Source organism: Podarcis vaucheri (assembly GCF_965113315.1).
Source record: "Podarcis vaucheri genome assembly, chromosome: 2".
Classification (NCBI taxonomy): domain Eukaryota; kingdom Metazoa; phylum Chordata; class Lepidosauria; order Squamata; family Lacertidae; genus Podarcis; species Podarcis vaucheri.
In genome coordinates this window covers 24,442,054-24,455,375 of record NC_138760.1, presented here as the reverse complement: position 1 = coordinate 24,455,375, position 13,322 = coordinate 24,442,054, and the positions used below count along the sequence as shown (strand labels likewise).

At 41.4% G+C, this 13,322-nt stretch overlaps 1 protein-coding gene across 4 annotated transcripts in view; it reads right to left on the bottom strand.

Moving 5' to 3' along the window:
- Positions 1 to 13,322, bottom strand: part of RHOT1 (ras homolog family member T1) — a 55,796-nt gene that overhangs the window by 25,768 nt on the left and 16,706 nt on the right. For all 4 annotated transcript variants that reach the window (XM_082212483.1, XM_082212485.1, XM_082212484.1 and 1 more), the window contains exons 5-14: positions 12,214 to 12,267; positions 11,297 to 11,349; positions 10,242 to 10,350; positions 8,805 to 8,906; positions 6,825 to 6,923; positions 4,321 to 4,429; positions 3,546 to 3,666; positions 3,224 to 3,308; positions 2,625 to 2,770; positions 578 to 678 (exon numbers count right to left, since the gene is read on the bottom strand). In XM_082212483.1, coding sequence (XP_082068609.1) covers positions 578 to 678; positions 2,625 to 2,770; positions 3,224 to 3,308; positions 3,546 to 3,666; positions 4,321 to 4,429; positions 6,825 to 6,923; positions 8,805 to 8,906; positions 10,242 to 10,350; positions 11,297 to 11,349; positions 12,214 to 12,267 — 979 coding nt within the window. The remainder of the gene's footprint in view (positions 1 to 577; positions 679 to 2,624; positions 2,771 to 3,223; positions 3,309 to 3,545; positions 3,667 to 4,320; positions 4,430 to 6,824; positions 6,924 to 8,804; positions 8,907 to 10,241; positions 10,351 to 11,296; positions 11,350 to 12,213; positions 12,268 to 13,322) is intronic.

Below are 13,322 nucleotides of genomic sequence, written 5' to 3'. Positions count from 1 at the left end.
ATCTGGCCTGCGGACGGTCCGGGAATCAGCGTGTTTTTACATGAGTAGAATGTGTCCTTTGATTTAAAATGCATCTCTGGGTTATTTGTGGGGCATAGGAATTTGTTCATTTCCCCCCAAAAAAATATAGTCCGCCCCCCCCCCGGCGAAAAAGTTTGCTCACCCCTGGCTCTATTCCAACAACCATTTACTTTAGCCCAGACTGCACTTGACAGAGGGGTTCATGAGTGGTGCTGAACTAAGTCTCCTGAAGAACAAATGGGGGGGGGGGCGGACTTTGATGCAGCATTACTGGCACCATTATTTACCCAGCACTCCAGAAATGGTAGCCAATGAAGTGGATTTGATGGGATGGGGAGAAGATGGATGGGACAAAATCATATGTTTTTTGAACTACACATTATTGGACAGGCAGATGCCTCTCCCCTCCTTTTGTGTCATGTATATCACTTCACGGCTTGCCACTCTGCCCTTTGATGTTGCACATCCTCAATTGAAAGGGAAAAGGAAACTAAGCAGTGAAAAAATTGTTTTCTAAAATCCTTCCAAAATACAGCGCAGCATTGTAGGCTGTTACCTGTAATTGCTGATGCCTGCGATTCCTGTTCAGTCAATATTGAATATCCTAAGTAGCCCAAATATTCCAGGCAGCGCTGTACATCCAAATACGTAGTTAGTCTGACGGAGAGAACAAAAAAAATAATTTTCTAAGTTGTCTAAATTCCTCTGAGTCTAGAATTCCAATATAAGGCACTTCAATATTTGTATGTAAAGATGAAGTAAGCCTATACATTTACAAAGACTTGTAAAGAAACCAACGTAATTGAAAAAAATATCTTTTCACATGCATTATCTCAAAAAGGCAAGGGGTTGTCAAAAAACAGGGAATGGAAAGGAAGGACAGAAGGGCATTCATTCTGTCTGCAGAAAGCCAAGCCATTCCATACCACTTCTAATCACAGTGAGGCAAGGAAGAAGGGCTACCCCTATGCTATCCATATAATCAGTTATCAGTAATCAATATATTCATATATGCTCACACATAATCAGGGCTTACAGTATTTTATAATCCATTTTGAATCAAAGGGAAGCTGTGCCTTAGCTAACTGCAAACTGCTTGGAACAGCAAATTAGGAGCCGACCTTTCCCCTACAAACATCCGTGTACCCTGGACAAGGGGAAGACGTTAATCAGAGATTCTGGTACAAAATCCCCTCAGATAAAGGCTAAATTAATCCACAGAACAGGAAGAGCAAAACCACAAAATCTCCAAACTCCCTGTCCTGTCATAACTAGGGGAGAGGTTAGACAGAGCGTCACTGCAAGCAACGGAAAGCAGAACTAGAACTCAGTGCTTGACCAGGAGCTGGAAGCATGGCAAGAAGCTTGCTAATTGGCTAATTTTCACTGACAATATCGTGACTGCCTCATGGTTGTCTCATGATCTATGATTTGCTGTGATCTGCTCAGGTATAAAGACCTCTGGATTTCTGTCAATCGGGGTCCCAGTTCCTTTTGGAAGAGATTCCAAACTGGGTCCTTATTGCCTGGCAATAAACTTCACCTCCTTATTCTCCATTGCTGCGTCTGCCTGATCCTTATTTAACGCCAAGCGAGTACCTGCTTGCGTTCACATGCTTCAACAGTAATTAAGTGTCTCCTGGCCAAGCTGCCGTTACAAGAAGTTTTAGCAAGCAAACTCAGAAGGCATTTTCTGGGAGACTTGCTAGCTTTCAGCTATGGCAGAATCAACTGGCAAAGCTTTTCACGGACTGCAGACTTAGAACTACAAGCTCCACACACCCTACCAAAAAGCTCCCTACAGATAGAAAAATAACATGTTAGGCTAGACTGAAATCCTACCCCTTTCTTCCAAATGTGCTTGTTGTCAGTGTACAGTGGTACCTTGGTTCTCAAACACCTTGGTACTCAAACAACTTGGAACCCAAACACTGCAAACCCAGAAGTAAGTGTTTCGGTTTACGAATATTTTTTGGAAGCCGAACGTGCTCCGTTTTGTGTGTTATGCTGAGGTCTGCCCATTTTTGCTATTTATTTTGCATTTTTGCGGTTCTTTTTGTTTTGTTTTTGTGATTGTGTGGAACCCAGTTCAGCTACTGATTGATTGTGTGACTGCAGTACATTATTTATTGCTTTCATTTTATGGATCAATGGTCTCCTTGGATAGTAAAATTCATGTCAAATGGCTGTTTTAGGTCTGGAACAGATTAATCCATTTTGCATTACTATCTATGGGAAAGTGCACCTTGGTTTTGGAACGCTTTGGTTTTGGAACAGACTTCCGGAACGGATTAAGTTTGAGAACCAAGGTACCACTGTATAGGTTGGGGTTTTTTAGGAGGTAGGGGAGCCTTCAGTTACCTGAGATTGTTACCTGCAGCAGGAAGCAGGAAAAACATTACCAGCCGCTTCTGATGATTGTACAAATTAGCTATGACCCTTTCAAACCCAGAATGGACTTTGTCAAATCACTTTGTGCCCTTAAAGCTAAACTGGTTGGATCGATTATGAGGAGTCATTCCTTGCCCACCCCTCAAACTCTGGCAGCCCTTTCAAAAAGCAAAATAAATACAGAAGTTTCACAGTTTAAGTGTCACACTTACGTCCACTGAGAGAGAAATCCCTGATATGTTATCCACCCCCTTTCGTTTGTACAAACGGTGCTGTTGACATCTGGTCCCCACGGCATATAAGGGAAGATTTTGAACAAATCCTTGAGTTCATCAGGAGACAAAGCACAATCTCGGTCCTGAAAACAGATTTAGGAAACGCTGGTGCTTTTTATTTATTCATTATTTACAAAGGTGTGTTCTGTTTAAGAAACAAATATGGGCTTGCAAGCAATGTATAGAAGAACAGAAGTGAATGGTAATCACGAAAAGCAGAAAATAATTAACTAAGCCAGTCGAATAACTCCCCATAATGCCCTTGCTTTTCCGTAATTCTTTAAGCCTCGCCTCTATTGGCTTAGATCATGAACCTCCTGGGCAGGGAAACACCTGTTATGTAACACAGTCACTTGACCTGTGAGCCCTTGAAATAAACACTTTTGATTTATTGCCTAGGGTAAAGGAGGTTTCTATGGGTCTCAGAGTGTTCTCCCCACTGCCCACCACCCAATACTTTCAACAGTAGAGACATTGCTAGAAGGATGCAATGAATATTCCTTACAAAAACAGCCCAAGTCAGATTAAAAGCTTACCAAATCATGCTTATCAAAAATGCTTTGGAGGAACAAATAGGCATGGTGATTCAACTCTGTTGTGCAGTCCGGAGGTATTTTTAACCTGGTTAGAGAGCAAGAAACATTTTTATTATTATTACAAAAGTGTCTGCGAGATGTCCACAAGCAGACAGGGCACGAGGGAAACAATATGAATGTAGTTCTATCCAACATATGCATACACACATAAGATATTTAAGTATGAAGATGTTGCATTGGATTAAGGAACCTACCTTTCAAATGTATAACAATTATTTGCATTTAGACTTTTTTAAAAAACAAAAAACCTACTGATACCTACAAAGGAAATAAATACTCTGGTGTCAGCTCGAGGTCATCATCATATCCAAAACGTCGCAATACTGTCCAGGTTGTTTCATGCCTCCCTCGCTGAATAAATAGTGTGTGTAGAAAAAGAAAACCTGGAAAAAAGAACGTTCTTAAATTACTAATCTTGGCCACATAGCAATGACAGGTGTTGGGATTTTCAGATGTTAACAGAGGGTGAGCAAACTCACTCACTTGGAGTGAGCAAATAATCTTCAGAGTAAAATCTCCTACCCCCCAAAAAATGTTACCCAAGAATCTCCTGTAAAAACTGTTGCGTTAAGCTTGCAGTTTTCCAAGTCGCAGCTGTAGTGACAGCACACTGAAAACTGCTTCCACCTCCAAGAAAATAGTAATTGCGATTCTTCCAGCTCACCTCTTGGTGGCAGGTAATATAGTGAATTTGGGAGGGGTCTAAAATTAAAGAAAGTGCTCTATGTACTTTTGCTTGCATGTTTATCTCAACCTTGAAAATATCCAGAAAGGCAGAGAAATGCACAGATGGAGCTAATTTAAGACGCTGCAATTTTGGAGTGACAGGTTCTGTGGACAAGCCCATTATCTACAATTCAATATATCCATAACATAATGGGTACTACACTTCGGTGCATTAACACTTAAAAACATGCAGTTGTGTGTGGCTTCAAAAATAGCAAGAGGTTAAGTAATGCATTCTTGTCGTTATCTTTGTGTCATCTTCAGGGTCCATCCCATCTTCATATTTCAAGGAAGAAACATGTAGTATTTACCCTTTAATGTTAATCCATTATCTGCAACTCCATCGCTTAGATTTTTCCGGACTACATTCTTTACGTCTTCCAGTGCTTGAGGTGCCAACGGTGTATTAAAACAAATTCGCTAAAAAGAAGGAGGAATAATATTAGAACTATTTCAAACCATGGCTTGGTAATATACATTCAGTGGCCTGGAACATTTCACTACAGCCCATGATCTCATGTTAGAATCCCAACTTTCATACCAACAAGCAAGCTACCAGATCCTGCAGTAGAAGAAGGTGTTTAAATGCATAGTGCCAACAATGGCTACAGGCTCAGAAACAAGATCATGGTTTCTAAGCCAGTCTTGTAGTTAAGCAACGGCTTGGGGGCAAATAAAATTTCATTCGATGACCACATGAACTATCTATATCTATATCTATCTATATCTATATCATCTATATCTATATCTATACAATAATACCTCGGGTGAATAACTTATTACGTTCTGGAGGTCCGTTCTTAACCTGAAACTGTTCTTAACCTGAAGCACCACTTTAGCTAACGGGGCCTCCCGCTGCAGCCATGCCGCCGAAGCACGATTTCTGTTCTCATCCTGAAGCAAAGTTCTTAACCCGAGGTACTATTTCTGGGTTAGCAGAGTCTGTAACCTGAAGCGTCTGTAACCCAAGGTACCACTGCATTTATAATTTAATTACCGCCCTATACCCACAGATCTCAGAGCAATTCACAAGATAAAATAGCTTATTGGGTTGGATCCAAACTCCATTCCTAAAGGCAGTTCTGTTCAAGGGATGCCCCTGCTGGCAGAGAGGGAAAAGACTTGCCAGTTCACCATCCCACCAGCATGGCCTTCCACACAGTTCTAGGGGGTCCCCCAATCCTCCAGGGCGGTGTGGGTGGGGTTGCAGGGTGAGAGAGGATCAGTAAAAAAACCAAAAACCTCTTCTCCCTTCCCCTGCTGCTGGCATTCCTTGGATAGATCATAAACCCTTCAAAGACTGAAGATGCCATCCTGCCTATGGAAGGTAGTTTAAATCCAAGGTAATGTGCATGAGCTCAGAGTTCTGCGTGTGAACGGATTCTGCCCCACAGCGTCAATCTCTCTCTGTCTCCCAGCAGAAAGCACTCAAATTAGGCACACTCAGAGCCCTGTTATTTTCTCCCTGCCCCTCCATAGGAGGGAGGAAGTATGAACATACACAATACTAAGGGCAGGAGGCAAAACTTGTAATTTTCATGCAGAGGCAACAGAAGCAAAGTCAGAGTGTGCAGCTCTGTTTCCGGAAACACAGAAATCCTGGGGTGTTGAATGGCTGTCCCCATTTTTCTAGGTTATTATTATTATTATTATTATTATTAATACCCCACCCATCTGGCTGGGTTTCCCCAGCCGCTCCGAGTGGCTCCCAATAGAATATTAAAAACACAATAAAACATCAACATGATAAAACATATTTGAAGGTGGGGTACAGTATCTGAGTTGGGGGAAGGCTATAAGTTTGACAGCAGTAGTACTGGGAAAGGGGGTGATTAACGTTTTACAGATGGACCATTTTTATGGTCTTACAGTCGTTTTCTTCCAGAGGTAGAAAGCAGAGATACCATAGGTGGGAAAGCAGATGGAGAGAAATCTTCCTTTGATGCTACTTTTTGTTTTTGCCGGATAGGCTCCTGCCCAATCCCAGGTATACAAAACCCCTAGATTCTGCATTTCCTCCTTTCCTTCATATGGGCAGTGGGGGAAACAAAAACAACGCCGAAAGAACCCGAAAGCTCCCATTCCAGACACCCGAGGTGCGACTCTACATTTTCCACATCTACAGTGGTACCTCAGGTTACATACGCTTCAGGTTACAGACTCCGCTAACCCAGAAATAGTACCTTGGGTTAAGAACTTTGCTTCAGGATGAGAACAGAAATCGTGCTCTGGCTGCGCGGCAGCAGCGGGAGGCCCCAATAGCTAAAGTGGTGCTTCAGGTTAAGAACAGTTTCAGGTTAAGTACGGACCTCCGGAATGAATTAAGTACTTAAGCTGAGGTACCACTGTACTGCTTTTCTCCCGATCTGGCTGCTGCTAAACAATCCCCTCACACAGGCTGAAATTTTTGCTGGAGAGGCGGGCTTAGGAAATGGAAGAGTGACACCTCTCTTTGCTATCATATCGCCGTCTCCCCCCCCCCCCATCTCTCTCTCTCTCTCTGCCAGAAGAGAAAGCAGCGGACAGGATCCCAAATGCTGCAGGCTTTTCCTCTCTCCTGTCCTGCCGCAGACCTGCTCTGCCTCCTGGCAAAAGCCTTCCTGTAAGGCTGGGGGGACCCTCTGGATCAGCACCTCCTGAAGCATAAAGGACTGGATCCAGACAAGAAGCATTGTGAGCGGGAATGTTTTCCACTTTGGGATGGAAAGGAATGCATTAAAGTTACACCACTGGATCTGGCTGGTTTGCTTTCCTTAGGACGGAGGTAATAGCCACAGATAAAACGCAGCAGGCGACAGGAGGAGAAGAGAGGTACCTGAAAGAAGTTGAGTTCTGCATCGTTAAGGGTGCCATCATTATCCTGATCGGAAATCCTGAAGATCCGAGTTAGTGCTTTTATACAGGCAGGCTTCATCTACAGATCAAGAAAAAAAGCGAGAAGTGGGGTTTCTTTTTATTCTGGCAAGCCTGCTATTTTTTTTTTATTCAAGAGGAAAACCCTAAACCCTGTTTTTTTAAAAAATGGGACAGAATTCTAACAAAACTCTGCACACCCTGCTTCTTTTCTGTTTGTGTATGCTAGGAAAAGGAAAGGAGGGGGGCTGGGACAGAGAGCAGTGCAAGAGACAGGCAGTATTCCTCCCCCCCCCCCCCGACTTTATTGCAAACCTGAACTTTTGATCTCTTAATACAGACTTGTAAAGTGGTGGAACTGCCATTCTGTTTTGCTGTGGGTCTTTTGCAGCACATCTTTAGGATGGGGAAAGCTACTAATTAATCTTCAGGATTGGGCAAATAAATATAAATATTTGAGCATTTTCTCTCTGTGTGTGTAAATGAACGTTTTGTCTGTAACAAGCTTGGACTGAGAAACATGCTGAAGAACTGGAGGACTGATCATTATCCATCCCTTTCGTCCAAGTTCTTCATCAACTCAAGAACAAAGATCAGTAGGAGCTTTCATGGTGGCAGTGTTAAGCCTTGTTAGGATTTAAACAGATAAGCTTTATAATTAAAGAGTTTAATTCCAAAAGGGGCTTAAGTCAATTTTGACTAACATTCCATTTGGAAGAAATTTATTTCTGACTAGGGCCTTTTTGAATGCAAATACAGTTTTCAAGGCTTGCTAACGCAGTGACTTAGGCCCAAAAATTATACAAGTGCCCCCCCGTATTGGTAGGACTCACAGCAACATCTACAGGCCAAATTGATTTTTTTTGGTCAAAATTGACTTAAGCCCCATTTGGAATTACAATCTTCAATTTTAAACTTATTTCTATGTTTGTATTCTGCCCTTAGATTTGTGAAACACTGGTGCACCTGAATATTGAGAATGATAGCTGTTGAATGTCTTAGTCAGGGATTCGGATATCCTAAAAATAACACCCAGAACATATGGATATTTGTATTTACTGCTGTTGTATTATTACCATCCATTACTGTCATTTCATCAGACCTAGTTCTTCAGAAAACCAAGAAGCCAGACAAGCTCTATCAAGGAGGAGAAGGCATTTAAGGACAGTTGTGTTGGTCACCTAGACAGGCTTTCCTCCATCTCAGCGATCGAACACGATTTCAAATGGGACTGGCCCCAGCATGTAACTCTCCAAGAGCCATCAGGAAAGCAGCTGGATCCATCAGTCTCTGAGGGCAGGCCGTTCTAGCCAATCTACCACAGACTGAGTGCCTGTCTAAAGCCCTACGAAGTCGTGGCTCTGTCCTCCACCTTCAGACCACCTTCATCCTGCCCAAAACACACACACACACGAGCAAGCACGACCTACCATGACATGGAAGAGTGGAATGCGGGCCTAAAAATGGTTGCTGAAGCCTCCCAGAACTATCAATCTGGGGCACTCTTGCATTCAAGAGGGGAGTGTGTTGGGCAGAAATATGGGCAGTAGAACAAAATCTCTAAAACTGGGAGGGTAGCTGTCACAGCAACCTAGATCTCCCTTGGATTGGGAGAACAACCAGAAGCCCCAATATATTTAATGTTTCTTCTCTTATGATGCCCTCTCCAATTTCCACTGCTGTATCTCCTCTGACAATTCTTCCTGGAATACCTCGACCCAGGCTACCCCAATATCAAATTCACACTAAATGAGTATCAGCCTCAAAACAAAAGCAGAGGATAGCAAAGATTTGGGAACTCCAACAGGTGCCTCTTTTAGCTTTACATGACTGAGAAATACCAAAGCGCTCTTTTTGGAGACAGAAAGGACTGTGCTGGCGCACAAACTTTAGGGTATATTACCTGCAATGCTGATTTTATAACAAAAAAGCAGTGAAATACCTCTTTTTCCTCTGGACAATAGAGGGGTCCTGTAGGATGTAGAACAGCTTTCTGCGCATAATAAAATAGTTCGGATATGTTCTTCAAGTTCTTGGCTGAGCACTAGAGGGGAAAAATGAAATTATGAGTCTTGTCAGCTTAATAGAGAAGCAGGGGGAAATCCTTGCCCACATGCACCAGGCTGTTTTCTTTGGCCAAGCAATGAATATTCTACATTTTATTGACTCAGGTCCTGATGGGATTATTTTTTACGTTGAATGGTTTTAACTGCTGTTTTATCTTGTGTGTTCTAATGCTGTTTCATGCTGTTAAAGTTAGCTGACTGATCTACACCGTTTTATTTACTGATGCCTTAACCAGCTGTTATGGTTTTACTGTCAGCTTAAAATGTTAGTTTACATTGAAAAGTGGGTTATAAATACTTGAAATAAATAATGGACTCTGGAAGTATACAGAGACACTAAACATAGCATCAAGGCAGCTTTAATTCCACACAACATTATTTTAATGCCAATATCATCCCCAAAGCAGCTCACATCAATAAAAAAAAACTGAGATGAAGGCCCAGAGGTGGTGATGGCTCTGGTCTTTTGAAATGGTCCTCAAAATCTCCTTACCCTTTCTCCCGTTTGGAAACCCATTTTTTTTGGGGGGGGGGGTTGGAATCCAAGTTTGCACAAGCAGATTTCTGCTCGTGAAACCCACTGGAGCAAATTTTGGAGGTGGGCAGCCGAGAGAAGTTGTGTACAGGCCTGCATAGGTACCATTCTAGAGAACCCTTTAATTCTGCTTTTAAGCCTCTTGGGTGCACTGCGAATCCCAGGGCTGGTGAAGCCTCCAGTCACACAACTGTCTTAATTTCCCAGAGTGACTGATGGAAATAAACTAGCATGTGCTAAACGTCATGTAAATGTTCTGTCATGCACAGGCCCTTCTATCACGGCTTACAGAAAAAAAGTGACAGGACACCCAGGGAAAGGGGAGTGGTGTGGGAAAGAGGAAGATAAGGCTCCATTTTGGCATTGTCAAATGTGAGTATAGCCCTGAACTATACTGGGAGGACAATAGCAGCAGAAGAATTTCAAGGACGTTGGCAAGAGACCCAGAGAAACAGAAGTGGGACATATTAAACTGACACACACAGTTTGAAAAGAGTTAGAGCTCCTCACCTGAAATGCTATCAAAAGTTAAATAATGTAACACCACAAATAGAAATAATAAAGAATGCAGATGTTATCTAAGTGATTATTATAACAACTGGAACATAACTAGAAGTTAACAAGAACATGAATCGCAGAAATATAAGAATTTGATGAGAGCACTGGCTATGGAGCGCGGGAAACCACTTTAATAAAATTGTATTAAAGTGAGCAAATCTTATTAAAGTTAACAACGTAACCATTAAGCCACTGTGATGCTAAGAAAAAACTTGTTTACCTCTACGCAAGTTTCTATCTCTGTATATTGGTTCATAATGGGAAGGATTGTCTCCATACTACTGTATTCAACCAGATCTGATTTGTTCCCAACTAGTATAAGAGGCAGCCTGAAAGAAAGTTGAGAAACGTTTTCGCAGTCAAATATAATAGCAGTTATTTGGCACCTTATAATACTACCATCATTATGACTGTCCACTGAACTATTATATAAGCAGGTTTGTGTTTCAATTTGGTAAAAATGAAACAAGTCTGAGTAAAACTGGGTCTTCTTCCAGAGCAAGCATTTGCAAAATTGAAGATTCTGATTTCTCTTGGAAAAATATTTATGACTAGCAAACCAGTTAGCCAATGAAAATTACAATGCCTGCTAAACCTAAGTCATAAAAGACTTCAGTTTGAAGTTCTTTACAGCAGGTGGCCTCAAAGGCAAGAGCTCGGTGTGTGTATCAAAAAGTGAACTAAGTGCACAATAATTAAAAACAAGGCAGCCTTGAAATTTCAAGTAACCCAGTGTATTAAGCATATTCACAAAGTCTCCCCATATAATGTACAAGCTAATTGGAAAATGTCATTTTTAAAACTTTAGGAAACTTAAAAACAGCTTCCTGAAGTGTTTGCCTAAGATATGACCTGATTTAAGTCAAGCAAAGAAAAAATGTTTAGAAGGTAATTTGAATTTATCATCAACCTTCTTCTGAAACACAATTGCAATTTCAGCTTCCATCACTATTCTTTAGTTTAACTATTTGGATTTAAATAGTTTAACTATTTGGGTTTAAAGAAATAGTGTTTTGTGAAGCATCTACCGCCCTTAGATAAATAATTGTCAGAACGCTGCAGCTCGCCAAAGACTATAAATGTTACGTTCATAACAACAATCGGCCAAATAATAAAAGACAAATACAGTATAAACTCCACATAAAGTAGATCATGAGTGTTTAAGCAGTAAGTGTTCAGGCCTTATTTCATACTGACGCTTTTTGCTTCAGCAAAGCTTGTAAACCAGTCTCAGATTTACATTTAATCTATTTACATTGTTTTAAACTTATGTACCTGCTGTCTTTGTCTGTTCTTTCATTAATGAGAGGAATCCATCGACTTGTTACCTAAATCAACAAATTAGTGTTAATTAATAATATTAGACTGTGCCTTTATTTACATTCAACCCGAAACAAATGTTTTACCACATTCTTTCTGGATTCAATGAGTATTGGAACCCCTTGAAAAGACTGGCAGACAAATTCCTCCCAAGAATTGGAATAAAATTTGGGAATCCTGACCCTAAAAAACAGTTTCGAGTTTTTAAGTGGAAAATGCTTTAAAATATTATACAGATGGTATCACACTGCTCTGCAAATGTCAGAAATTGCCCAGTTGCTGGAGGGGTTGCAATAAATTTGGTACGTATTATCATTTATGGTGGGAATGCCAGCTGGTGCAAGATTTTTGGAATTTAATTTTGACAGAAATGATAAATACAACTAAAGTTTTCCAGAATTAATACTATGGAAACACCAGAAGAATGGAAAAGCAAGTCAAACAGCATCCCCAACAACCAGAAACTCAAAGAAGCACAGAAACGTAGTTAATCTCCACCCAGAGAAACTTGTGTTTCAGTGCATTTTATCATTATTTCAGTGTTTTGGAAGTTGGGAGTCTTTCCCTTCTAATGCAGATTGTTCATGCAGTCAGGTTACAAAAATGCTAGCTTTTTCTATCCCCCACACTCTTCCTTAAATGTAAGGACAGGAGGAAGAGGCCAATGCACGAAGGCAGTTGTAATGTACTTTGCAAGATTGAAAATGTTGAATGGGGGGGGGGGTATTTGGCATATGCAGATAAACCACGTCTTGACATTCAAAGCTTTTCCAAATGAGAATCTGGACACCTTAAATATAAACTTGCACATTCAAGGGGTCGGCTACATCATGAACACCAGCTAGAACGCAACAAAAATGCCTTCCTCATACCTTTTCAATTGAATTCTTGTTGTTAACTGCATATACAATGCAGATTACATTCGCCTGGAACAGAGAAGAAATAGCCAGATGAGGACAGTAAGGTTTTCCGAGGTTTTAGCACCTAGAAGAACAAATCTTAGCATACATTACGGGTGGAAATGGTAAAAGCTGTGTAACTGTAAGTAGAGGTTTACTTATGAATATGATTCAGTCGACAGCTAAAATCAAGATGACACAAATAGACAATATGCATTTATCTGCATATTGGGCTGTAGTGAACGTTGTGCGAGTTGAAGACCAGTTTGCAAAACCAATCTTTCCTTTCCTGTCCAGTCCCCTGCAATGCCTTATATCCCCAGAAAGTCTTAAGAGAAAGCCAGAGGTAGGGAATGACCCAAGATGAGGTGGAGGAATCTTGCACTCTGTTGCAGCAAGATTATTCTGCCTAAAGTAGGCCAGAAACACCATTACAGTGGTACCTCGGGTTAAGTACTTAATTCGTTCCGGAGGTCCGTTCTTAACCTGAAACTGTTCTTAACCTGAAGCACCACTTTAGCTAATGGGGCCTCCTGCTGCTGCCACGCTGCCAGAGCACGATTTCTGTTCTCATCCTGAAGCAAAGTTCTTAACCTGAAGCACTATTTCTGGGTTAGCAGAGTCAGTAACCTGAAGCGTATGTAACCCGAGGTACCACTGTAATTGCATTTATCTTTTGTTTATGGATCTCAAGCATGTGCTTCCTTCGACACTTAAGTCAGCACAAAAAAAGCTGATGGGAAGGACTTTTTCTTCCACAGGGTTTTGCAAAGATTTATCCAAAAGATGTTCTATGAAGAAGGAGGAAAGTCTGTTTTCCGCGCCAGCATCTGGGTTAGCTGTGACTAAGAGAAAAGGCTTGCTTCTTATGCCTATTGGTTTGGATCCCACAGAGCAATAGCTCAAGCAGAAGGCAGCCCTAATTGGTGTGTCATAGAATCGCAGAGTTGGAAGGGACCACGAGGGTCATCATGTCCAGCCCCCTGCAATACAGGAAATCTTTGGCCCGGCGTGGTGCTCAAACCCACAACCCTGAGATTAAGAGTCTCATGCTCTACCAACTGAGCTATATTACACACAAT